The following is a 26,775-nucleotide window of genomic DNA, read 5'->3' as shown; positions in this document are numbered from 1 at the left end:
GATTAAAAATCCCTTTTTCAAGAGAGTCTCGGTTGTGGGAAAGTTGACTAAAAGTTCTTCTCTTGCTCCAAACATCTGGGTGCACTCCCCCTCTCTCACCAACGACCCCTAAAGAAAAGCTGCTAACCCCAGACCAGTGCAGTCAGATCAACCTGTGACCAACAGTCCATAACCTGAGAATCACCTTACTGTGTCCAAACTCCTCCTGCACCTTCATCTGCACCACTCCTGTACGCTTTTATTGTCAAATGTATAATTAGCATTCCACTTGCCTCGTTAAAAATGTAGAAAAGCAGCTTTCAAAATATCAGTTGTCCAATTAGAACGCCCATATGTCGATACGGCGGCAGATCAATATTAAACTAATTTAATACATGATTTAGTGTAATGATAAAAGCAGGATAAGTCCCACTTGCTCACATTGTTTGATGCAAACAGCTTACTTTATTTTTCACACAGGATATTTTTTTAGCAACGTGGATTTTCTCAAGAATGACTGCGGAAGATTTCTGACATAATCCTTTTTTATTTCAACTTTGATTAATGTTTCATGATGCAGTCAATATTCCAAGCTTCAACAGATATATTCATTCTTATTTCAACAAAGCAACATTAGCAAACACAAGTTACTAAGGCTGGAGCATGCTACTCAGGCCACGCAGACATCTCTGAACACACTCAGTGTACGGAGGCGAATATGCGCAGGAACTATTCTGAGACGTTCACGTGTCTTTTGTACTCATATGGATTTTGAGTATAATATTTCTGTGTATCTTTGAAGAAACATAATTCCAGCCTTAAATGTAAATAAACAATGCACAACTAATGTTAAGTAAAGATAAAAACATTCACACACACTTTATCCATATAATACATGTTGGCTTTCCAAAATATAACAAAGAACTGAACTGTCTTTTTTTAAATAAGTGGAATTCACCCAAACAGAAATCAGTGCCGATCATTGATTCCTTTGACTTGTTTCTCTTCTTCTTCTTCCTTTTCACTGTCGATAGATCCAGTGATGCAGTAGTTCAGTGCCTCTGTGTCACCATCCTAAAAATAATAGTTTTAATAGTCAGAGCTGTGACAACAAGACCAAGAGTAAATGGTATCAGAGAGGCTTCCTGTAACGTCCTGGATTTTTTATAAACAAGAACATCTGTAGATTCCAGTTATGTTCTTCGTCTTCACAGTTTACTGAACTTACCTTCAGTTCCTTGAGAAAACAAGGATGACAATCACAATCACACAGAGAGCCAGCAGTGTGCCAAGGATGATGTGAACTGGATCCCAATGAATTGTTCCTGAAAGTCATTTAAAAATGTCATTTAACTCTTTACTCCTTGTTTCCATGAAGTCATCCATGACTTTTAGGTGACTCAATGGTAAATAGCTTAAATACTGCAGATTAGTAATATTCGGTTCATCAAATGTGTAATTTATCATAATTTGTAACAATAATTTGAATTATGGAATTTCATGAAATAGTTGGGATGATGTCATATGAGTCAAGTCCTCTATTGCTTTTCAAGTCCAAATCTTGGGCACCTTTCAGGTAAACGTGTGAAGGGAACAATAACAAGTTGTGAGATGATTCATGAATTTAAAGTCATAATTTGCACCATTTTCCTCAAGAACAATGTGTAGACTGTTGAAATAATAATCCCCTTCAATCATCACTACGACCCACTAGGAGTGTGTGGTGGTGTCTGTCTCTGCAGAGACTCTGCCCTCTGCCTGGATTTTCTCTTTGCTTCTTGTCTTGCTGTGTTTGTGACGTTGTTGGGCGTCATCAAAGAGCCTTTGAGCCCCATGTCGGGTTGTCAAAAACCACCGCTTTGTCACGATACAGAGGCACAAGCCTCCCTTTAGCATCTGTATGATATGATATGAGAACGGGTTGTTACATCGCTGTGTGTTTCTGTGCTTCAGTGTTCCCCCTGCTCCTCTCTCTCTCCTCTGCTGTGTGCAGAGTGATGTTGTCTGTGTGTATGACTGAGAGCAGACACACAGAGTAACACACAGGGCCGACAGGAAGAAGTGTACACTTCAGATGCATTCATTAAAAATCCGGCAACGCAGCACCTCTGCAGGGTTGTGCGGAGGTGTGGGTGTGTTAATTCATTGTACAACTTAGCGGTTTATACTGTTTAAGGCTAAAAGTTAAGCATTGTTGAGTGCGTGGCCTCTTTGAGTAACTGGTGTGTGCCGTCAAATTCGCTAGATGTTAGATCTTCAATATATGAATATATGAAAATACAATACTTTTAGTATAACTGTAAATACGTACTTGTCTCCACTTTGGTTCCTTCACCAAACAGGATCTCTCCACATGTGGCCACAGCACAGTAGTAAGTCCCAGCATCAGAGGTCTGTATAGTTTTGGACAGACTGTAGACACAACTTCTTTCTTCTTGTTCATCACTGTGAGTGTAAATGAATCCTGGATGAGATTCTCCTGATCCAGATCTGAACCAGTACACACTGTGTTCACCTGGACACTGGACTCTGTTTTCTTTGTTCTTGGAGAGAAGTGAACACTGGAGAGTCACCGAGTCGCCCGGCTGGACTGACTCAGTATCCGGACTTTGTTTCACGTAGAAAGATCTCTGCTGATTACGATCTGCATGATTCAGGTAAAAATGCGTTAATAAAAATGAATAATTTAAATTATCAAACGTGGCAAAAAGACTAAGAGAGAAATATGTTTTACCTTTCACAACCAAGAAGGTGCCATTAACAAAACTGTGTGAATATCTTGATCCAATGAGACAGAAGTATGTTGCTTCGTCCTCTTTGCTGATATTTCTGATGGTAAGAGCGTTCCGCTCTGTGACGTTAAAACGTAGGTTGTTAAATTCCTCACTAACTGTCACTCTGCCAACAAGAACAGAAGCGACCTGTTGGACCATATATCCAAGAGGCTGCTTGTACCAGTAAAAGAATGTGCTGTCCTCCCCAGAAACTGGACACTGCAAAGTAACATTTCCACCAAGTTCAACCAAAGTCAAAGAGAGCTGGTGAGGAACCTCTGCAGCTTGAATCAGATCTGAAGAAAAGAGACAGAATGAAAGCACAAGATAAGTAAACAGGTAAAGTATGAACCCTTCCAAAGATGAATACATGGTTGTGTCTTTCTCAAAGTAGTTAAGAATTGCACTTACACACTGTACAAAGTAGAATCAAAGCAGCCAGTCCTCCAATCATTGTGCAACAGCACTCTTGTCTTGCACTACTGATGACACACGACCAAATGGAAGCTGTAGTCACTGGCTGATCAAGGTTTACAAAGTACAATGATTGGCTGAAACATAGATAATGACCGTCCCCCTTCAAGTTTAAACCTTTGATCTATTTTCATTTGATAGGACATCTACATGTTGAGTATTTGTTGTATTTTCAAAGCAGTGTCGTTATTCAGACTGCATGACTAAATGTATTGTTTCTCTGATAACCATTTTTTGTGGGTTTTTGGCCTATTTAAGAGCAAGTACTGAAAGTCTTTCAACAGCAAAATGAGTCTTATTGACTGCATGTGTGTATTTAAAGGTCACGATGTGCAGAAATGTTGGATTTTAATCACATGCACAGGTGACACAATCCACACTTTCTATTTGTTTTTTGCAAGAAATTTCCATAACTTTAAATTAACCTGGAGTGGCAACTGGTTTGTTACACAGCACTAAAAAAAAAGTACTCAGCAGGTGATCGGATGAACCATCTGTGTATCACCGTCAGTCGGGAACAAACACCCTCTCCTTTGAGAAAAGTCTTCAGCGCTGTACTTTGTTCTTTACTGAAGAAATACTCTCCAGATCTGGTGTAACGGGACCACGTCCCTATTCAGAATTACATTAATATAAGTGATGCTGAAGCAGCATTTGTCGTGTCACAAAGACCTAAAACACGCCTGTTGCTGCCACTAGATCCTCTCAGGATGCTGATTGGTCCGAATCAGAATGGTTTGGACAAAAACGCATTTCTTGAAGCCTGACAAGGTGGATTCTTGCGAAAAAATCAGTGGCTTCATAAACAGTTCACACTGGAGCCATTTACTGACACATTGCTTGTCCCAACGGCTGAAGTCCAGTTTTAAAGTGATGCCGTTGACTTTTGTAAATTTTTGGATATATTGTTGGCTAGCTTGTTTGCTGATGACATGCAACATGTAAATGAGACAGTATTTTCCTCCCTCAGTGTAGGCTGAGTTTTACTTCCTGTGTTTGTGCTAAACTAGGCTAAACTCATCCTGGAGCTGGATTCCAATCAACACTAAGAGGTGAAAAGGAGGACTTTTGAAATAGCATTAGCTACAGGATAGCCTGCAGGTTCTAATGACAGTTGTGGGGAAAAGTGAGACGAAATGTGGCCAAAGCCACAAAGAAAATGTCACTGGTTACAGTGAGAGAAAGAGGCCTCATGAATGTACAATTTGTCATTATGATAAAGTATTGCAGTTATGATCATCTAAATCTTGATGATCTTTCAAACACTCTTAAATAGTTTTGTTTGTTTATCATTTCCTCTTTTTCAATAACAGATACTTTGATTTGTTTTAGCACAAAAAGCACTAGTAAAACCAATAACATTAAGGACAGGCCCATTTAATTAATGATGTTACACTTGTGTGTTTCTCAAGTCTAAATGTCTGCTTTGAAAGTTATTTGCACATGAAGACACAAAGTGAGAGGGATCAAATAGACTGTCGGTGGTTTTCACCAGTGAACTGATGTGCAGCAGTTACACACATACTGAGCATTACATGTTGTAGACACAATTCGTTTCCTTTTTAAAACATATTCAGTGTAAAAACATGTCAGGGGACAACTACTCAATTGAATAAACCCGTCACTCTTTCTGGTCTCACAGCACTTTGTAAATCCCTTCTGCATGTAGCGAGAGCAGCAAGCAAAGCCACATGCAACAGCTACACTGACAGACTGAAGCTGTGGTGGGACACTTTTGCACCATTTGACCAACCTTCAAGGCTGTTTACTCACAACAGACTATTCAACAGGATGTGTAGTGAGGGAAGAGCTACAATAAGCTTCAGCAGACAAACTTATTGTTCTATTTTTACTTGTTGCTGTGCTCATTTAAAGTATAGATACTGTCTATCCTTCATGTTAAGATGCAACCATCTACGACCATATGCATGTGCAATCTTAAAATATCACAGATGCATATTTGCGTGTTTTGTTTTAATCTGCAGATTTATTCATCACCTGAGTCTATCGCCGCACCACAGACTTAAACAAGGCTTCCTCACCTATTTGTAGATAATCAGACAAACTTAACTTAAGATCAAGGTTCAAAATTCTGCATCGACAAATAGACCAGAGTGGGTCCAGTGAAGGATTAGCACCTCCCCCTCTGACAGCAATTACAAATGAACAGCACAAAACTGTAAAGGAGTGAGATGGAAAATGGTCGGGACATAGCGTGACTGGGTGCGTTTGTCCAACCCTCCTAAACCCTTAACCTACTCCTGTTAGTTGATGTGATATTAATAACAATCATAACAACAAGTGTGTTATTAAAAGGTAACACATTGTTCAAAACGAGCTTCATGAGGCTGAAACAGAGTGAGAGAGGAAGGTTTGTATCGACACCTCAGTTTGAGGCTCGGCCCCAACAATGCTTAAGTTTCCACGCATCATTTGTTTGTCAGTGGTGACTGTGAATGTGTGTCTATTTGTGTCTGTGTGTGTGTGTGTGTGTGTGTGTGTGTGTGTGTGTGTGTGTGTGTGTGTGTGTGTGTGTGTGTGTGTGTGTGTGTGTGTGTGTGAAAGTACAAAGCGTGTTTTGGCTCATTGTCAACAATATGTAGAACCTGATGAAGGCCACAAACCACAGCGAGCTGGTTTAACAAATGTGACTGAAGTTTCGGTCCTAAACTATAGATAGACGGTCGTCTTTATAATTTACTTCTTCATACAACTGTCTCGTTGGGAGGAAACCTTAACGCTGTTTTGATCATTATTATAACGCTGGAGTTTGTGGTGTTGTACTGGGCTGCATTTTAATGTTAGTGTGAAGACGTCAACCACTGTGAATGAAGTGACCCAGGATTGTTTATTCATAATCACCTTGTTATTGATTATACGGTTTTATTTTGGGTCTTGTCCCAGGTTCACACTGGACTGATAACAATATACGGGTCAGAAACTTTAAATCTCCTCCAGGTGAATGTGATCCTGTGAGAGTGGCGCTCTGCTGCTGCCTCTCACCAGCCCCCTGAAAAGAAGTGAGGTGAGAATAGAGGACGGATGGTTGAACCGCCCTCCTCTGTACGCTGTGCTCTTCCTGCTGATGTGACTGACAGGCAGGAGTGGGCGGGTCATCACTGATGATGTGGAGCATCTGAATTGGCTAGCGTGCATAACATTTAACACGTCTTTATCTCTGTGTATCGTGATGACAAATGGATGAATGCATCTTTTCTGCACACAAATCAAACTGGAGATCATAGTGCAGTATGTCTGATTAATTGTTCGTCAGAGTGACGGCCAGTGGAAAGAAGCTGTTCCTGTGTCTGGTGGTTTTGTCGTACAGTGCTCTGTAGCGCCTACCAGAGGGGAGGAGTTGGAACAGTCTAACACAGAGGAGCCACTTGCTGCAGAAAAGAGAGGACATGTAATATGCTGAATATGTGCACAAACACAAGCACTCAACTGTGTGAAGATTACACAAACAAAGGCTTAAAATGACCGGGACGCTGGGTTGTAAAGCATTTAGAGATTGTTACTCTTCTTTAGACAGCAGGACATGTTAGAGTCATGAGTTAACCACAAAGCTGCTGGATCTCAGTTTTGATGCATAAATGCTACAATCCTTAAATGTGTAAGCTAACACACAAACATAATGAGTGGCAGCAATTCAGTCCGGTTCTCTTTTGGAGATACATTCATATTGGACTTGTTTGCAATTTGTCATTTACATCCATCAGTGGGTTTGGAGAACTAAAATTCTGCACTGCAAACTGGAGCGTTTAAGTTTAAGAGACTTCTATAGTCAGTGAAGCTCTAATGAAAGACGCTTTTGAGTCACACTAAAGGAAATGTAGGATCCAGTGTTTTTTCATACTTTGTTGGTCTTTGTTAAGAATTTTATCCGTCTCTTGTAAGTTCTCTAACTTATTGGGAGTGTAATACTTAATTGCTGGATTCCCCCTTAAATCTTGTTAAGTTGTCATAGTTGTCGTATAGTTGTAGAAACTCACAATGAAACAAAAGTGCGCTGTTGGTGTTGTTTCATATTTTTAGGCCAATCAGATTGCTCTGAAACTGATCCCTCCCACTTGACATGATTACATTAAGACACTTCATCTTCTAATTTGATCTGATTTAACTGCAGTCTCAAGAGGATTAACAAGAAAATGATGATCATCTTTTATTTACTGCTGATTCTCAGAGTGGGGCGTAAGTACATGTAGCAATGTCAGATTTACTTCACATATGTATTTATATCATTGTCATGTTCTTACTGTAATTCAGCAGGACATACCTGATTCTTTCTCTGTCAACAACCACTGAACCGTGTTTCTCTTCACATTTTCAGGATGCACAGATGATCTGATCTTTGAGACAAAGAGTGTTGGACAAAATGTGACTCTTTCTTGTGCTCGCACTAAATCTGTGGTACAATCATCCTTGTTTTGGATCAGGCTTGTTTCTGGAAACTTACCTGAATTCTTTAAAGGAACATACACTTTTGATGAAGATGGTGTTAATACGACTCCTCGCATTACAACAAAACAAGAACCTGGAACATTTCTCCTGCATATCCATCAAGCAAAGCTAAGCGATACTGGAGTTTACTACTGTTTTAGAGTGAACCGACTCGATGTGATACTTTTGAACGGAACATTTCTGAGAATTGGAGGTAAACATTTATAAAAATCAGTTTACATCATTTAATTATCCTACATGTATGTATAAAGATAAAAACATTTCTTAAGTACTTCAATGCTCACTAAAGCATGGTTATTATCATGTTTGTATTTCTCAGGACCAGAACCTGATATCACTGCCGTCATACAAGAGCGTTCATCTGATCCAGTCCATCCAGGAGACTCAGTGACTCTGCAGTGTTCAGTCCTCTCTGACTCTGAGGAGAAGACGTGTCCAGAAGAACAGAGTGTGTACTGGTTCAGAGCCGGATCAAATGGATCTTATCCCAGTGTCATTTATGCACAAAGAAACAACAGTGCTGGATGTGAGAAGAGTCCTGAGGCTCACTCTCCACAGAAATGTGTCTACAGCTTCTCTAAGAACGTCGGCTTCTCTGATGCCGGGACTTATTACTGCGCTGTGGCCACATGTGGAGAGATATTATTTGGAAACGGAACAAAACTGGACATAGAAGGTAAATATCCAGTTTTCTCCCTTTTAGTGCCACCATAATTGCTTTTAATGTTGAAAAATATCATACTCTTTGACAGCATGATATACTATATATTAGTATATTAGATTTTATGACAGCAACATTCCATCGAATGGAAATATTCTAGATATCTTCGGCATCATTTTACACACCGTCATATTTGGAATCTTAATGACAGGATGAAAGGAAATACAGTTCTGTGAGGTTTAACAAGGTTTTTCTGCACGTAAGTTATTAATTATCAACCCACTGGCAAGTCAGTGTGGTAAATTAGTTTAATATGAAATGTGCATATTTAAGTGTTAATGAATCTTGATCAGAAGTCAAATAGAAATCCATACAGATTGATTGTAGGGAAATACTTGTGACAAGTAAAATCCTCTTTGGAGGAATTACATTTTCATTTAGTTTTACTAAAAGTCATTGTTTGTGTTCTTGTTTCAGAAACCGGCTCGTGGTCCTTTGGTGACGGTACATTTCTGGTCCTGCTGTGTGCTGTCTTTACTATTAGTGTGAATGTTGCAGCCGTCCTCATTTACGCCATCAAGAAAAACAAGTGTGATTATTGCAACAATGAAGGTAATGAAAGATAAATCTCTATATCCCACACACACATGAATATATGTATTTATATTTCATCATTAGTGTTGTAACAAACTAGTGCATCCTTATCTATTTGTATCTCTTTATATTCTTTTTGTTTATTTCATATTCTAGCTGCTGTTTCTCTGCTTGAAAATGTTGCAAAAAGGAATTTAAAGGTAAGATCAACTTATTCAAAAACACTATTAGTATTTTATTGGTATTTGTCATCTTATATAATGTTCAATACATTTCCTCAGAGGAATGAAGACGCGTGGATTTATTCTACTGCCGTCTTTACCGCGATGAAGTCTGGCAGAGGTGGAACGAGGGACGCAGAAACAACGGAGAGAGAGAGGATCTATGCTGCTGTTAAGGCTTTTGGGTTGGATTAGCATGTTAAGTGGACTGATTGAGGTCAGTTGGTACCGTGTGTGATTGCTGATGTTGTTCTTTTTAAAGTTAAAGGCTGTTTGTGCAAATGATGTGTCTTACTTTGATGTTTTGTTCTTCTGCTTACATGTAAAGCTAGTTGACGGTGATAAGAACAGCGGTGGTTAAAGGCCTGTCATCCACCTATGCTGCCGTCACACTGATTCTTTACTGTCTTTGTCTACTGGGTTATTTTTTTAGTCGTCTTTACCGTGATTCACCATTTCTAAAATAAGAGTTCTACCAAAAGTGGTATTAACTTGTAACTATGATGAGGGTGAAATGTAATGTGTAGTAGTGTGTCCATGTGAAGTCCCAACTGGAATGTTTAATTGTGTTCATCATTACTGTTGTGCTGCCGGTTAATGAAATGCGTGACAGGAAATGCTACTGGCGTCGTCATGCAGCTATTTCTGTCTCCAAACAGACACACAACAGACAATAAGGAAGCATTCATATTAAGTTTGTGTTTAGATATAATAACGTATTAAACGTTTATGCTTTTTTTACTTCTTCTTTGTTTTCTGCCGTTTGTCCACTCAAACTTTAAGAAACTGTTGTGAACATTTTTCTGAATTTTGGCAAACCACGTTGTGACTGAAACATTTAACTATCATAGTTAAACTATCATTTACCTATCATCATTCAATGGGATTCACCAACCATTTATACTGGTCTACCAATAAGTCAGACAGTAGTGGTTTGTAGTGGAATCACTGTGAACTAATTCAGTTCACAGTGATTCGGTGGGGTGGGTGTGAAGAGCAGGATAGCCTGTAGGGGGCACTAAAGCAAGAAAGACAAATCTGTAAGTTGAGTAAGTAGATTTAGATTTATTTATTTTATTCATGTATCTACAAGACTTATCTAAAAGTAGCATATTGAGGAAACTAGTATGATAATTGCAAATGTATTTATTCTCTTAAAATATTTAAGTGCACCATACAACCAAATTTCCATACAATAATTAATATACACATGAATCAGTTGTGAAATGGCAACGTAGAGCTGAAAAAGAAAAAAAGTAGAATTACACAACAGAGAGCTCAATGATGCAGCCTTACACCTGAATTAGGTCCCTTTAATTTAAAATATATATTTTTTTAATCGTCTTAGAAGACAATATAAGCAGCAATTTTGTCAAAGCATTAGAAAACCTAGAAATTATGTGAATGTATTTTACACAGCGCAATGTTACTATGCCGTACAACAGTAACCAACCAACAGACTGATGTTAGTCACAACTGTACAACCAGTCACATTGTGGCACGCTGACATTTGTCACGAGATGAACTTGACCAATAGGAAGCACTTTATTTAAAATGAAAATATGAACTCGTCATTTGTCAAACTTGCAAAGCTGAGCAAAGTCCAACCCAATGAAGACGCATGGGGTTCGGTTCACATGCAGGCCTTGCTCCGCCTACAGGTGGTGCTGTGTGTTGTGGTCTACTCGCACAGCAGAGTACACACACTCTTTGGGAGACTCTCTTTTCTTCTCTCCTCTCACTTTTCTTGTGGAGAAATTCAGTGCCGCATAATTAACTGCATCTCTGTCACCGTCCTGCAAAATAATAACTGTTAATAATACACTTTTATAGATTAGGACTATAATATGAAGAACAGTTAATCACAACCAAGCCTAGAATAAACGGGGTATCATCAGGCTGCATGGTGAATGCTAAAACATTTGCACTTTTTTTATAAATCTGTCACCTAGAGCCAGAAAGAGAAACCAGGAGACCAGAGTCACAATAGTGTAACAGTTCTGACTCTCTGAATTCGGTGCTTAGTATCAAGGCTGTAAACATATTTACCAGGTCAGCTGATTGATCCACTGTCGACTTGTCATGTCCAGGATTACTGGCGGCACTTGTCGCTTCTGCTGATAAAAGCAAAGCCTTCAGAATGTGAGCACACACTGGGAACTGCATGTCATAAATTAATGTGACTTTCTGTCAACCACACAACACCTCACATGTTCAGTTCTGTGCTTAACAGTTACACATTCACTCCTGTGAATCTCATGCGACTCTTCTAATGCCGGCCACTAAAAAACTCAACTAAGGCATTCAGTTGTTTGGTGCTATATGTTGGAAAATGTTACATGGGGTTTAAGTGTTACGTTTTGCTTTTAATTTACTGAATACGCCTCAGCTAACTCCTTTCTTTTCTATCGTAACGTGAGTCGCCGAGAGCAAAAGCGTGGTCAAACCTTTCGCCTAACTCAGAGGCCATCTTCACCATAAAAATGCTAGACGGCTGGCTCGCGGGACCACAGTTTTGCATTCTGCTGCTCATGTTATCGCAGTTTCACAAGCGTGTTGGAGACCTACTGTGGCCTTCAGGTAACATAAAGGCGCAAAAGTTTCTTGCAAGAACCAGTGTTTGGTTTGTCCGTAATGGGCTACTGTAGAGAGGACCCGCTCCCTATGCAGCTGATTCTAAGCTAATTATACACTTGTGAAAACGTAGTTGAGTATGAGTATTTATTTGTGCTACTAGATCTCCCTAAACTCTACACACTGTACCTTTAAGGTAGTCATTTGTTAGTCTATCCCCTAAGTTTTTCTCTTTTGCTGGACTACGCGGTTTGAATTCATCGCAGAAAATATCATGTCCTTTATATCACACATTTAGCATTAAACTGTAGTTATTAGTTAGTTTTCAGTATATTTACAAAAAGTATGCGGAGGTTATAGAATGTCCGTTTATTTAAAGGGTGTAAAAAGGCAGATTCTTCTAGTGTGACAAGGTATCTTTCAAATACGACACAATTGCATTCAGAACATTTATTTTTAGAAAATGTTTGGTTGTGGTGATGACTTTTTCTTATTAAAATACTTAAGTTGCATTTTCACATTTGCCATATTTTAAAGTAACACACATCTTACGTTGTCCTAAAGAAGACGTGGATGGATAATAAAAGGTGACCTTTCCTCTGAAACTGTGGAATACTTTACCTCGACATTCGAGCTGCAGTCTAAGTCGAGGCCTTTTAAAAACAAACGGCTTCAAACCCACTTATTTAAACTGGCCTTTGTGTCGCCTAGCGCTGTCCTAAGTTTGTACATTTTTGTACAATTTATTCTTGTGAATCACTTTGTGATCTTGGTACTATTATAAATACATTCTACTTACTTACTTTAGTTACTTTAAATAACCCTGGACTCAACGAGGCAACCATTTATTCAGAAGCTCACAGTTTATATCCTTTAGGCTAAAACTAATAAATTACTACCTACACGTATTAAACAAGGGTGAAATAAAATTATTCAACCGCTCATAAACAAAACAGAGAAACTGAAATGACAAATTAAGCGTATTCTTTTCATTCTGGAACATGCGCACAAGTTAATGCTTAATTAAGTCCGTGTACATTTGGGGAACCTACCTTTGCAATGTTCACAAACTCTCCTTCGATTTATGTAGAAAATAAGGAGAACAATCACAGTCACACAGCAGGCCAACAGGACTCCAAGCGCAATGACAACTAGTTCCAGTTTTGATCCTGGAATTAGAGAAATGTCAAAATAGACACTTAACACCTCATTCATGTGAGTTATTTCAGTGACTACCTCGGCCAATATTAAGAGAAACTCAAAACCTGGCTGTTTTAAGACACTTGAAATGTGAAAATGAATGTTTCTTTCAACAAGCAGAATGTATTATCTAAGTCGAAACTAGCCTTCTTCCATTTGTTGTAGTATGGAGTTTTAATAATTTGTATTTCCTTCCACCTCATTCATCAAAACTCTTGAGACTGAATGGACGCATACAAGAAAGGTACACAAAAAGCAATGTTTCTCCCTCAACTAACATTTAACATGTCAAAGATCTGCGATTCTGTCTGACTTAAAGATGCGAAATATATATTTAGAGATGCAACCATGACTAATTGAAATGTTTAATGCATTTTATACATATGTATCCAATCAAATCTGACCAGCTTTAATGTTTAAAATGTACTGAAGAATTCACTATTCAGCATTAAAAACTTTAAAACGTACTTGTCTCCACTTTGGTTCCTTCACCAAACAGGATCTCTCCACATGTGGCCACAGCACAGTAGTAAGTCCCAGCATCAGAGGATGTCTGTATAGTTTTGGACAGACTGTAGTCACAACTTCTTCCTTCTTGTTTATCACTGTTATTGTAAATTAATCCTGGATGAGATTCTCCTGATCCAGATCTGACCCAGAACACTCTCTGTTCACCTGGACACTGGACTCTGTTTTCTTTGTTCTTGGAGAGAAGTGAACACTGGAGAGTCACCGAGTTGCCCGGCTGGACCGACTCAGTCTCCGGACTTTGTTTCACGTAGAAAGATCTCTGCTGATTTTTAAAGTCTGTGTGATTCACAAAAAGGCAGTTAACATGTGGATTGTTTGACAAAGCAGCGAGAAAAATCACTGAAATGAACATATTTTACCTTTCACAGCCAAAAGTGTTCCATTCTTGATTTTCATCGTGTATGCCGATCCTGCTTGACAGAAGTATGTTGCTTCATCTTCTTTGCTTACATTTCTGATGTCAAGAACATATTGATCGTTCACTTTTGTGACTGAGAATCTTGACTTGTTAAATTGTTCTTCAAGTGTTATTCTGTTGTAAATTCCTGCTGCAACAGTTTGGACCATATAGCCAAACTTCAGCTTATACCAGAAAAACAATCTGGCTTCATCTTTAAGGAATGTACATGACAGAGTCAAATTATCACCAAGCTCAAGCACAGTCCAAGAGATCTGGTGAGGAACATCTGCAGTTTGAACCAAGGCTGAAGAAAAAGGACAAATACAAACGCAAAACAAAAAGTGACAATCGTAGAATATCTTCAAGAAAGATTGTAACTTTGACTTTTAACAACTTCAACACAGTTAAATCTGAACAATCATAATGTTTAAAGTTATACTTACACACTGTACCCAGAAGAATCAAAGCGGTCAGTGTTCTGATCATTGTGGTAGATATAACCCTTCTGTTGCACAGCGAATGTGTTTCCTGCCAAATGAGAGACGAAGATCAAGAGGTGATGAAGGTTTACAAAGTAGAAGTCACAGTGATTGGCTAAAAAGAAGACGTGGCTGTAAATTGACCAAACCCATGATCGTGAACCTTTTAATGAAGTCCAGATGGATTTTTGTTTTACTTCATTGTTAGACCAACTACACTGCATTTCAGGTGAAGAATGCTAGTTTAAAGATAAATATACAAAACAACACTTGGTTAAAAAAAAGATAAGATTGCGTACTCTGCCTCAGGGAGCAAAGGACAAATAGCTTGATTTGTCTTTTACCTTTCCTGCATAAGTGACGCTCAACATGTATTCTGAGTTTCTGTCTGCACCTTTAACAGGCTGTTTACAGCCTTAACCATTCTGACTTTTCTGTAAGAGGCTGGATGTTGCAAAGCTGTCTGACCTGACTAACACAAGACTACCAAACATCATGTGACTGATGTGTACAGACAACAAACCACGAAAGAAAACTAACTCATAAATTATTGTCATGAATTCATAGGAATTTATTGTTTAAAACTTTTTGCTACATGGGCTTACTAAATTAGTTTCTGTAAAGTCCAATTATTTTTGGGTTAGTTTATCCGTGTGTGTTGGTTACTCATTTGAAAGTGACATGTCAAGACCCTTTATTTAATAATATCTCTATGAATTTGTGATTCTGCAGGACATGGTTTCGGTGTTGTGCAGTGATTATGGTGTAAGTGCATTTTTGTTCAGGAATGTTTGCAAAAATAATATATTGCTAAACATTTAGTGAGGACAACCACTGTCTTTCTAGTCTCACAGCACTTTGTAAAGGCAATTTACATTGAAAACAACAAGCAAAGCCACATGCACCGTGCTACACTGACAGGCGAGCCGTTTCTGCCTTTGACCCACCACTGAAGAGAACAGCCTATGAGTATCAACAGGATATGTAGTGAGGTTTGTGGTGCAAGAGGGGGAAACGCTACTCGAGGCATCAGAAAGTTCATTTTAGTTAAACCACTATACCTGATCGTTTACATTTTGCCTGCCTTATTGTAACTTTTTTGCAATTGGATTGCAGCACATTTGTTTTATTCTGAAGGAGTATCGGTCCGCTACATGCACTGAAACAGACGCATTATATATTTGGGAGTGTTTGTAGCATGAATAACTGACCAGGTGTGGTTTTATAAAAGCCTGCTGCACCATGAAACTGTACTTTCTGTCTTCTGCACTTTGTGTTCTTCATAACCCCCCTTGAGACTAAACTGGTGAGAATGAAAGAAAGTAAATGGGGTTTGAAACCACACCTCAGTTTGGCAGCCAAACCACAACCATGCTCAACTTTCCATTCGTTTGTCAGTGGTGATCGTTAATGCTTATCTTTACACACACACACACACACACACACACACACACACACACACACACACATGAAAATACAGGGCAGCATACAAATGTATTTTGTATTTTTTTATTTTATTGTTTATTTAACAGGTACAATGCACATTACAGGTTACAGAGATAAAAGATTAGTCGTGGAATTGATTGAATAAACAAACATTTTGATATTACTTGAGCTAATGAACAAAGAGTTTGCAAGTGTTATCTGCTGTTTGATGACTCATGTGCTTTTTACCAACAGATGGCAGTGATGTGAAGATCATTTGTAGCACCATCCATTACTGTAAAGTCTCAATAGACAAACACTAAATGTGAAAGAACGCAAAAAACAGACAAGGGCTGAAGTTTGCTTACGTTTAGTACCAACCAATTCCAACCAATAATTTGACATCCATCCATCATTCAATCTGCAACTCTTAGCCACTGCATCTGTTTAGTGACAGGGAGGTGTGTGTGTGTGTGGAGCCACAGTCCTCTGTAGCTCTGTGACATGCTGCATTCTAAGCCCGCCTACTTTTTAGCGGTCCAATCAAACGCAGAGGATTTGATTTAAATCCTTTTTGTAACTGTACACGGCTTCACTGAGGAATATGTCACAGTACAGAAGCTAAAGACGCTCCAACTTCTGTTTCACAGGGACTTGTAACTTCCTTAATGTTGTCTTTATTATTAACAATCTTGACCAGCACTGAAAACGTATTGGGAGAAAACACAAGCAGCCCACGCTGACCGATCACATGTCATGATGTGGTACATCTGAGGCCGTCGCCTCGACATTTTTGAGGAGGTACACCTCAGCTAGCAGCAGTTAAGGATATTATATATCTTAACTTTCAGTAACTTACATGCCGTTATTGCCACAAACAACAGTTTGGATGCCCATGAATTGTCTTAGGAATTGAGTTCATATTATTGTGCCGTTCATGTTGCATGTAGAAATGAAATGAAGCTTACATCTTGTCATGGTGTAAACATTTTCTTTGCCTTTATTTTTAACTCAATATTCCCAAACCTCAGCAAGGTGTTTTAGTTACTTATTCATACTGTAGTTGCCAAGCAAAGATATTGGTGAGATAAATAATTCTGTCTTGAGATTGTTTGTTTATGGACCAATCTGCAGGTGGAAATCCTTAATAAATGACGTTGAGCAATGGTAATGTGAAGCGTGGGAAATGAGTTCCCTTTGAGGTCAAATTACTTCAGGGCCATGAGAAACTTGCCTGCTTTGTTGTTGTTGATTTTCTTCACAGGAAAATTGTTGTGAACAAAGTATGTATAACGTGAGATGGCAAACACATGAAACACTAGCAACACAAGTTAGAAAGTTTTGGTTGATACATTTCCACTGTGGTAGTAGAGTGAAGAGCCGACATCAAGAGAGGCCAATCAGATTGCTCTGACATTAATCCCTCCCACTTTATATGATTCTATGAAGGTGAATCATCTTCGGATACGATCTAAATTAACTACAGTCCTTCATGTGAAAAGAAAAGAAAATGATGATCATATTTTTCATTCTGCTCGTGCTGAAAATGGGACGTAAGTATTCAAGTCACATTTACTCCAGATACATATTTTAAATTTACATTTTCATGCAGTAATATAGAGGAGATATATGAATGATCGCTGTTATTAATTACTCTTTTTTTATTTTATTTTCAGGATGCACAGAAGATGGGATCTTTGAGACAAAGACTGTTGGTGTTGGACAAAATGTCACTCTAACATGTGACCGCCGGCATTCTTGGCGATCAACGTACTTATTCTGGATCAGGATTGTTTCTGAAACCTTCCCTGAAATATTAGGAGGAACAATAGCCAATAATTACGACGTTGTTAAGGAGACTCGTCACATTACAGCAAACAAGAACCTGGAAAATTTGTCTTGCATATTAACAAAACACAGTTGAGCGATACTGCAGTCTACTACTGTATGAAAGTGAGCCTCAGCACCATGACATTCTCAAAAGGAATATTTCTGAGAATTAAAGGTAAAAACAGCAACAGAAATCATTCATGTTGTATAACAGCAATGTTACAGATTTGAATGTTTTGTAACGCTGCATATTCAATTGGTTGTAGAGATTGTAAAACCCTTTGAAATTTAATTAAATAATGTATCAGCATTGAATTGATCATGACATGTTAAACATTTGTTGTTTTTGATTTCTCAGGACCAGAACCTGATATCACTGCCGTCACTCAAGACTTTCCATCTGATCCAGTCCGTCCAGGAGACTCAGTGACTCTGCAGTGTTCAGTCCTCTCTGTCTCTGAGGAGAAGACGTGTCCAGAAGAACACACTGTGTCCTGGTTTAAAGCCGGATCAGATGGATCTCATCACAGTGTCATTTATGCACAAAGAAACAACAGTGCTGGATGTGAGAAGAGTCCTGAGGCTCACTCTCCACAGAAATGTGTCTACAGCTTCTCTAAGAACGTCAGCTCCTCTGATGTCGGGACTTATTACTGCGCTGTGGCCACATGTGGAGAGATATTATTTGGAAACGGAACAAAACTGGACATTGAAGGTACAACATTTATATGTAATCGCTAAATTATCATGTTATCTAATAATCTAAAGTGTTTATTACTCTTAATGTTAATTATTTATTGATTTAATGTTTCAGTTGACAGCACCTGTGATTCAAAGAACGACAACACGATTCTCTTTGTGTTGTGTTCTGCTCTGGCTGTAAGTCTGATCATTATAGTCGTCCTTGTTTATGCCGTCAGGAACAAATCCTGTGATTGTTGCAAAGGTAAGAGACGTTACTCGACCTAATAAAGTATGTTTCCCCAAAAGCTAACATTTCATTTACATTTGTGCTGTGTGTGAGTCAACATACAGTATCATGCATCTTCTATAAAGTTAAATCCATCTTTAACAGTTTATTTTTTAATAAAACAGCTGCTGCCACTCTGCAAACAGATGCTGCAACAGCCAGTAACAATCAGCAAAATCAGGTATATAAAGATGTAGCTACTAAATAAAAGATACCTGCAATGTTTATGTATCTGCATCTGCATGCGCATAAATTAGAATCTGCTTTCTTATGTTCCATTTTGTCACTCAGAGAGAAGAGGACTCTTTGGTTTATTGCACACCGAACTTCACCAGGAGGAAAGCTGGCAGAGCAGAGAGAAGGAATCAAAGAGAAGAGGAGACGATCTACACGGATGTCAGGGCTTTTGTGACGGATAAACGATCCAAAGTCTGAACATTTAAAGTGTTTGGTAATAGTATGTACATGTAGCATTGTGCATTCCATACTTGTAATTTTGTTACATTTTTGTTCATTTTATTATTAAAGTTTTCTACTCAAATGACACATCTATACCCGAGTTTTCTTTTACGGAATATTAATTTTGAAAGTGCGTGAGAAGGGTTGTCTCTCTTTCTCTTTCACTTTATTTTTTTATCTGATAAGCATGATTGTACTAAAATGTATATAGTTTATAATTATATTTGTGTGTATGTGTTGTTTCCTTTCTTAGTAAACAAACTTATGAAAAAGATAGCACATCTACAATGAAATTTAAATAAAGATGAACACTTGTTTACTTCAAGTTCAATGTGTGTACATTGTGTTCATTTTGAAAATACTTTTATTTGTAGCCACTGCAGGATGCATCTTAATGTACAAAATCTGTTAACACATTATATTCAAATTTCAGAATTCACTACAAATCAACTTTCTTCATCGCCATCAGCACTCCACATGCAAGCATTGCTGTCTGGAACAACAAAAGTGCAACTACGGGGCTTAAACAATATAATAATACCGAAGCAAATAAAAGTCACAAACGCATTTAAGTATATATGCATTTTTCATTTTGCCTGGAAGTGTGTTGTGCCCAAACAAACAGGAGATCTGAATAATAATTTAGAAAATGTATCATATTTAATTCAATGACAAGAGCAAAGACAAATATGTGCAATGTGAATGAATATGTATGAATGCTGTGTAACCTGTAAGTTTGAGGTTCATGGTGGTTCCATTTTCAGTTTTAGAGATTGACTCCTGGCCCGATTCGGTGATGTTCACAGTGACGAGTGAAGTTGAAATAAAAAATAAGGAAGCATTCTAAGATGGATCTTCAGTGTGATTTATTTAATCTATTTATAAGTATTTATTTTCCAATTAGTGAAAGGCATTTCAACCAATGTGCAGATAAACCTTAAAAAAGAAAAAGAAATAAGAAGAAAACTAAAGAAGGGCCAATGGCTCCTTCACGACTTCCTAACCACCTAATTCTAGCGCCCTTGCTCAGACCACACCCATCTTTGAACCTGGTCTTCATGTTGAGCTCAACTACAGATCTGCAAATTTCATGACTGCATCTTGTACAGTTCACGGTGACTAACTCTGTCCACAGAAACATACAAAGTACTCAGAATTGCTTCTGTGGTAGTTCCTGATACAGTGTAAGATGTAACATATTTCATCCATCTTTTTTCATCCAAAAGAATTACCTCTTAAATCTGAGGGGGACAGAAGTGGAAGCAAAGCTGAAGAGAAAAACTGACATACAGAGAAACCTTTGGCGAAATCTACCCCAGTAAACTGAAATGATCCTTTTTGTTCTATTTGTGATGAGTGAAGATGTGGTTATTTCATATGAGGAGACAATATAAATATCCATCTTTATGTCAACGAAATAACAAAAGTAAACAGACATGATGAACTTGATGTTATACAAGTACACTTTCTGTGGCTACGAATTCACAAAGCAACTGAAAATATTCAACTTCCTCCTATCACTATCGAACATCTGTTGGAAATAAAAAGCTCTGAACTTGCATATCAATGCTGAAGCTCTCTGTGGAGACTTTAGGACCTCTACAAGGGCCCTGCAGACTTTGGGGCCTCTGCAGACTTTGGGGCCTCTGCACGGGCCCTGCAGACTTTGGGGCCTCTGCATGGGCCCTGCAGACTTTGGGGCCTCTGCACGGGCCCTGCAGGCTTTGGGGCTTCTGCACGGGCCCTGCAGACTTTGGGGCCTCTGCACGGGCCCTGCAGACTTTGGGGCCTCTGCACTGGCCCTGCTCTTTCTATGGAGAAGGGTGTTGCTGGTTGTGGTAATCTGCTCTAACAACAGAGTACTCACACTCTTGTGGCGACTCTCTCTTCTTCCTCTTCCCTCTTTTCACTTTCCGTTTGGAGAAGTCCAGTGCTGCATAGTTCACTTCCTTTGCTTCAGCATCCTGCAAAAAATATTTCTGCTAATGAAAAATATTTCAGAGATTTGGGCTGCTCAAGACAAAATCTATAGTAAAGATTATTTTACAGCGACTTTACGTTGATATCAACATACTTTTGTTCATGTAATTTCTCAGTCATCAGTACTATATTTAATCCTTTTGTGTTATTGTAGCAGATATTATGTTGTACGTAGCTACTCAACAGTTAATTACATTTGTCCTGTATGTTATGAATATAATATTTTGTCCTGAGGATTAGTGGCAGTATATTTATCACACATGTAGATCACTCGCCGGTGTAAATCAGACGGCACACTGCCACATATTTACCAGATCATGTGACTGATCCACAGGTGACCTGCCATGTCCGAGATGATGGGAAGCTCTCTCTGCTCCTGTTAATATAGCAACAAAGACTTCGTAATGCGTGTGCACACATATCGATGTGAATTTTGTCATTATCTCTTTTGAGGACAAACGAATCAATCAAAAGATTTGGATCACATTTTCTGTTTTGTCTTTACTCTTCAACATATTTACTTCTGCAATAAGCCCGATGATCAACACTGAAGAGCTCCACTAAGCTTTCTGCTGATAGTTTAATGACTGACTTCTGAATATTCAATATTTTCCTGCTGTAACAGGATATTGTAGTCGGACATAACTCAGAGGGACAATTAAAATGAATAGCTGGTTTGCACAATCATCATATTCTGTTGAATAGACACACAAATGGACATTATGTTGACCCAAAGAAGACTTATTGGATGGATCGTCCATCATTCCATTATTTTTTGGAGATAATATAAACTCAAACCCACATGTTCTGTTTTAACTGCAAAGTATTTTCCTTCATTCAGAGCTTTATGGTACAATCTCAAAAAGCTAACAGAAATTAAAGTCAAATACGGTGAACCTACCTTTGCAATTTTCGCAAACTTTCCTTTGATTTCTGAAAAAAATAAGGAGGACTATCACAATCACACAGCAGGCCAACAGCACTCCAAGCACAAGGACAACTGGGTCCAGTTCTGATCCTGAATCACAAAGAGAGTAAGCATTATGTAATTATGGACTCTTGGGAGTAATCGTATGTTATTGGAAACACAGTGCGACATGTAGAAAACTATTAGCGGGCAGAAAGTCTATGTTTCACACTGATTTATAAATGCAACTTAAAAAATGAATGGCTCATAGGTCCCTAGAAAAAAACAAAATGTGGATAAAGTAATTATTATGAATAAAGGATTTCCTTTTTAATAATTTTGCATAATATTTTAAAGGAGCTCATTCATTCATAATTAGTTATAACTGAATAACTCACTGTCTCTATGAAATAATTATTAAATTTAGTTGAAAACTAATGCTTAACATTTTTAGAAACTCTTTGTTATCCTCTTAAAATGAATAAGAAACTACCACTAATAATCTTTATATTGATTTACAATAACATGAATATGATTTAAATACGACTTTAAAACGTACTTGTCTCCACTTTGGTTCCTTCACCAAACAGGATCTCTCCACATGTGGCCACAGCACAGTAGTAAGTCCCAGCATCAGAGGTCTGTATAGTTTTGGACAGACTGTAGACACAACTTCTTCCTTCTTGTTCATCACTGTTATTGTAAATTAATCCTGGATGAGATTCTCCTGATCCAGATCTGAACCAGTACACACTGTGTTCACCTGGACACTGGACTCTGTTTTCTTTGTTCTTGGAGAGAAGTGAACACTGGAGAGTCACCGAGTCGCCCGGCTGGACCGACTCAGTATCCGGACTTTGTTTCACGTAGAAAGATCTCTGCTGATTACGATCTGCATGATTCAGGTAAAAATGCGTTAATAAGAATGAATAATTTAAATTATCAAACGTGGCAAAAAGACTAAGAGAGAAATATGTTTTACCTTTCACAACCAAGAAGGTGCCATTAACAAAACTGTGTGAATATCTTGATCCAATGAGACAGAAGTATGTTGCTTCGTCCTCTTTGCTGATATTTCTGATGGTAAGAGCGTTCCGCTCTGTGACGTTAAAACGTAGGTTGTTAAATTCCTCACTAACTGTCACTCTGCCAACAAGAACAGAAGCGACATGTTGGACCATATATCCAAGAGGCTGCTTGTACCAGTAAAAGAATGTGCTGTCCTCCCCAGAAACTGGACACTGCAAAGTAACATTTCCACCAAGTTCAACCAAAGTCAAAGAGAGCTGGTGAGGAACCTCTGCAGCTTGAATCAGATCTGAAGAAAAGAGACAGAATGAAAGCACAAGATAAGTAAACAGGTAAAGTATGAACCCTTCCAAAGATGAATAGATGGTTGTGTCTTTCTCAAAGTAGTTAAGAATTGCACTTACACACTGTACAAAGTAGAATCAAAGCAGACAGTCCTCCGATCATTGTGGTACAGCACTCTTGTCTTGCACTACTGATGACACACGACCAAATGGAAGCTGTAGTCACTGGCTGATCAAGGTTTACAAAGTACAATGATTGGCTGAAACATAGATAATGACCGTCCCCCTTCAAGTTTAAACCTATGATCTATTTTCATTTGATAGGACATCTACATGTTGAGTATTTGTTGTATTTTCAAAGCAGTGTCGTTATTCAGACTGCATGACTAAATGTATTGTTTCTCTGATAACCATTTTTTGTGGGTTTTTGGCCTATTTAAGAGCAAGTACTGAAAGTCTTTCAACAGCAAAATCAGTCTTATTGACTGCATGTGTGTATTTAAATGTCACGATGTGCAGAAATGTTGGATTTTAATCACATGCACAGGTGACACAATCCACACTTTCTATTTGTTTTTTGCAAGAAATTTCCATAACTTTAAATTAACCTGTAGTGGCAACTGGTTTGTTACACAGCACCAAAAAAAAAGTACTCAGTAGGTGATCGGATGAACCATCTGTGTATCACCGTCAGTCGGGAACAAACACCCTCTCCTTTGAGAAAAGTCTTCAGCGCTGTACTTTGTTCTTTACTGAAGAAATACTCTCCAGATCTGGTGTAACGGGACCACGTCCCTATTCAGAATTACATTAATATAAGTGATGCTGAAGCAGCATTTGTCGTGTCACAAAGACCTAAAACACGCCTGTTGCTGCCACTAGATCATCTCAGGATGCTGATCGGTTCGAACCAGAATGGTTTGGACAAAAACGCATTACTTGAAGCCTGACAAGGTGGATTCTTGCGAAAAAATCAGTGGCTTCATAAACAGTTCACACTGGAGCCATTTACTGACACATTGCTTGTCCCAACGGCTGAAGTCCAGTTTTAAAGTGATGCCGTTGACTTTTGTAAATTTTTGGATATATTGTTGGCTAGCTTGTTTGCTGATGACATGCAACATGTAAATGAGACAGTATTTTTCTCTTTCAGTGTAGGTTAGCTGTTTTACTTCCTGTGTTTGTGCTAAGCTAGGCTAAACTCATCCTGGAGCTGGATTCAAATGTTTTGAGAATTGTCTAAATTTGGCCGTCCAATCAACACTAAGAGGTGAAAAGGAGGACTTTTGAAATAGCATTAGCTACAGCATAGCCTGCTGGTTCTAATGACAGTTGTGGGGAAAGGTGAGACGAAATGTGGCCAAAGCCACAAAGAAGATGTCACTGGTTACAGTGAGAGAAAGAGGCCTCATGAATGTACAATTTGTCATTATGATAAAGTATTGCAATTTTGATCTTCATCTAAATCTTGATGATCTTGCAAACACTCTTAAATAGTTTTGTTTATCATTTCCTCTTTTTTAATAACAGCTACTTTGATTTGTTTTAGCACAAAAAGCACTAGTAAAACCAATAACATTAAGGACAGGCCCATTTAATTAATGAAGTTACACTTGTGTGTTTCTCAAGTCGAAATGTCTGCTTTGAAAGTTATGTGCACATGAAGACACAAAGTGAGAGGGATCAAATAGACTCTCGGTAGTTTTCACCAGTGAACTTGTGTGCAGCAGTTACACACATACTGAGCATTACATGTTGTAGACACAATTAGTTTCCTTTTTAAAACATATTCAGTGTAAAAACATGTCAGGGGACAACTACTCAATTGAATAAACCCGTCACTCTTTCTGGTCTCACAGCACTTTGTAAATCCCTTCTGCATGTAGCGAGAGCAGCAAGCAAAGCCACATGCAACAGCTACACTGACAGACTGAAGCTGTGGTGGGAAATCTTTGCACCCTTTGACCAACCTTCAAGGCTGTTTACTCACATCAGACTATTCAACAGGATGTGAAGTGAGGGAAGAGCTACAATCAATTCAGCAGACAAACTTATTGTTCTATTTTTACTTGTTGCTGTGCTCATTTAAAGTATAGATACTGTCTATCCTTCATGTTCTTAAGATGCAACCATCTACGACCATATGCATGTGCAATCTTAAAATATCACAGATGCATATTTGCATGTTTTGTTTTAATCTGCAGATTTATTCACCACCTGAGTCTATCGCCGCACCACAGACTTAAACAAGGCTTCCTCACCTATTTGGAGATAATCAGACAAACTTAACTTAAGATCAAGGTTCAAAATTCTGCATCGACAAATAGACCAGAGTGGGTCCAGTGAAGGATTAGCACCTCCCCCTCTGACAGCAATTACAAATGAACAGCACAAAACTGTAAAGGAGTGTGATGGAAAATGATCGGGACATAGTGTGACTGGGTGCGTTTGTCCGACCCTCCTGAACCCTTAACCTACTCCTGTTAGTTGATGTGATATTAATAACAATCATAACAACAAGTGTGTTATTAAAAGGTAAAACATTGTTCAAAACGAGCTTCATGAGGCTGAAGCAGAGTGAGAGAAGAAGGTTTGTATCGACACCTCAGTTTGAGACCCGACCCCAACAATGCTTAAGTTTCCACGCATCATTTGTTTGTCAGTGGTGACTGTGAATGTGTGTCTATTTGTGTCTTTGTGTGTGTGTGTGTGTGTGTGTGTGTGTGTGTGTGTGTGTGTGTGTGTGTGTGTGTGTGTGTGTGTGTGTGTGTGAGAGAAAGTACAAAGCGTGTTTTGGCTCGTTGTCAACAATATGTAGAACCTGATGAAGGCCACAAACCACAGCGAGCTGGTTTAACAAATGTGACTGAAGTTTCGGTCCTAAACTGTAGATAGACGGTCGTCTTCATAATTTACTTCTTCATACAACTGTCTCGTTGGGAGGAAACCTTAACGCTGTTTTGATCATTATTATAACGCTGGAGTTTGTGGTGTTGTACTGGGCTGCATTTTAATGTTAGTGTGAAGACGTCAACCACTGTGAATGAAGTGACCCAGGATTGTTTATTCATAATCACCTTGTTATTGATTATATGGTTTTATTTGGGGTCTTGTCCCAGCTTCACACTGTACAGATAACAATATACGGGTCAGAAACTTTAAATCTCCTCCAGGTGAATGTGATCCTGTGAGAGTGGCGCTCTGCTGCTGCCTCTCACCAGCCCCCTGAAAAGAAGTGAGGTGAGAATAGAGGACGGATGGTTGAACCGCCCTCCTCTGTACGCTGTGCTCTTCCTGCTGATGTGACTGACAGGCAGGAGTGGGCGGGTCATCACTGATGATGTGGAGCATCTGAATTGGCTAGCGTGCATAACATTTAACACGTCTCTATCTCTGTGTATCGTGATGACAAATGGATGAAAGCATCTTTTCTGCACACAAATCAAACTGGAGATCATAGTGCAGTATGTCTGATTAATTGTTCATCAGAGTGACGGCCAGTGGAAAGAAGCTGTTCCTGTGTCTGGTGGTTTTGTCGTA

At 38.7% G+C, this 26,775-nt stretch overlaps 5 protein-coding genes across 7 annotated transcripts; 2 read left to right on the top strand and 3 right to left on the bottom strand.

Annotated features, from left to right (window-relative positions):
* Positions 1-506: 506 nt before the first annotated feature.
* LOC137876013 (immunoglobulin kappa light chain-like) lies at positions 507-3,227 on the bottom strand. Of its 2 annotated transcripts, XM_068715547.1 has the most exons (5): positions 3,165-3,227; positions 2,714-3,049; positions 2,291-2,623; positions 1,208-1,304; positions 507-1,053 (listed from the first exon to the last, which is right to left on the bottom strand). In XM_068715547.1, exons 1-4 carry the CDS (start codon positions 3,205-3,207, stop codon positions 1,210-1,212), a joined length of 807 nt encoding a protein of 268 aa, XP_068571648.1. In that variant the 5' UTR covers positions 3,208-3,227; the 3' UTR covers positions 507-1,053; positions 1,208-1,209. The 2 variants fall into 2 exon arrangements, with proteins under 2 accessions (XP_068571648.1, XP_068571649.1); XM_068715548.1 differs by lacking the exons at positions 507-1,053; positions 1,208-1,304 and adding an exon at positions 1,623-1,875.
* Positions 3,228-7,360: 4,133 nt separating this feature from the next.
* LOC137875708 (uncharacterized) lies at positions 7,361-9,913 on the top strand. Its single transcript, XM_068715178.1, has 6 exons — positions 7,361-7,421; positions 7,561-7,884; positions 8,011-8,367; positions 8,830-8,964; positions 9,103-9,146; positions 9,228-9,913. Exons 1-6 carry the CDS (start codon positions 7,379-7,381, stop codon positions 9,360-9,362), a joined length of 1,038 nt encoding a protein of 345 aa, XP_068571279.1. The 5' UTR covers positions 7,361-7,378; the 3' UTR covers positions 9,363-9,913.
* A 376-nt stretch (positions 9,914-10,289) lies between these two features.
* LOC137876012 (vascular endothelial growth factor receptor 1-like) lies at positions 10,290-14,392 on the bottom strand. Of its 2 annotated transcripts, none has more exons than XM_068715545.1 (6): positions 14,316-14,392; positions 13,832-14,176; positions 13,410-13,748; positions 12,794-12,910; positions 11,217-11,284; positions 10,290-10,963 (listed from the first exon to the last, which is right to left on the bottom strand). In XM_068715545.1, the coding sequence occupies exons 1-6, from the start codon at positions 14,356-14,358 to the stop codon at positions 10,823-10,825; spliced, it is 1,053 nt and encodes a 350-aa protein (XP_068571646.1). In that variant the 5' UTR covers positions 14,359-14,392; the 3' UTR covers positions 10,290-10,822. The 2 variants fall into 2 exon arrangements, with proteins under 2 accessions (XP_068571646.1, XP_068571647.1); XM_068715546.1 differs by having other exon boundaries at positions 11,217-11,281.
* Positions 14,393-17,691: 3,299 nt separating this feature from the next.
* LOC137876011 (uncharacterized) lies at positions 17,692-19,055 on the top strand. Its single transcript, XM_068715544.1, has 5 exons — positions 17,692-17,781; positions 17,965-18,321; positions 18,421-18,552; positions 18,702-18,757; positions 18,868-19,055. Exons 1-5 carry the CDS (start codon positions 17,724-17,726, stop codon positions 19,009-19,011), a joined length of 747 nt encoding a protein of 248 aa, XP_068571645.1. The 5' UTR covers positions 17,692-17,723; the 3' UTR covers positions 19,012-19,055.
* A 621-nt stretch (positions 19,056-19,676) lies between these two features.
* On the bottom strand, positions 19,677-23,437 carry LOC137876010 (immunoglobulin kappa light chain-like). The gene is made up of 6 exons (XM_068715543.1): positions 23,356-23,437; positions 22,905-23,240; positions 22,482-22,814; positions 21,917-22,033; positions 21,327-21,391; positions 19,677-20,999 (listed from the first exon to the last, which is right to left on the bottom strand). The coding sequence occupies exons 1-6, from the start codon at positions 23,396-23,398 to the stop codon at positions 20,847-20,849; spliced, it is 1,047 nt and encodes a 348-aa protein (XP_068571644.1). The 5' UTR covers positions 23,399-23,437; the 3' UTR covers positions 19,677-20,846.
* Positions 23,438-26,775: the final 3,338 nt, after the last annotated feature.

The sequence above is a fragment of the Cebidichthys violaceus genome, unplaced genomic scaffold (genome assembly GCF_023349555.1).
Source record: "Cebidichthys violaceus isolate CVI_PGR_0920_01 unplaced genomic scaffold, fCebVio1.0.p SCAF_2, whole genome shotgun sequence".
Taxonomy (NCBI): Eukaryota; Metazoa; Chordata; class Actinopteri; order Perciformes; family Stichaeidae; genus Cebidichthys; species Cebidichthys violaceus.
This window is presented reverse-complemented; position numbering and strand designations above follow the sequence as displayed.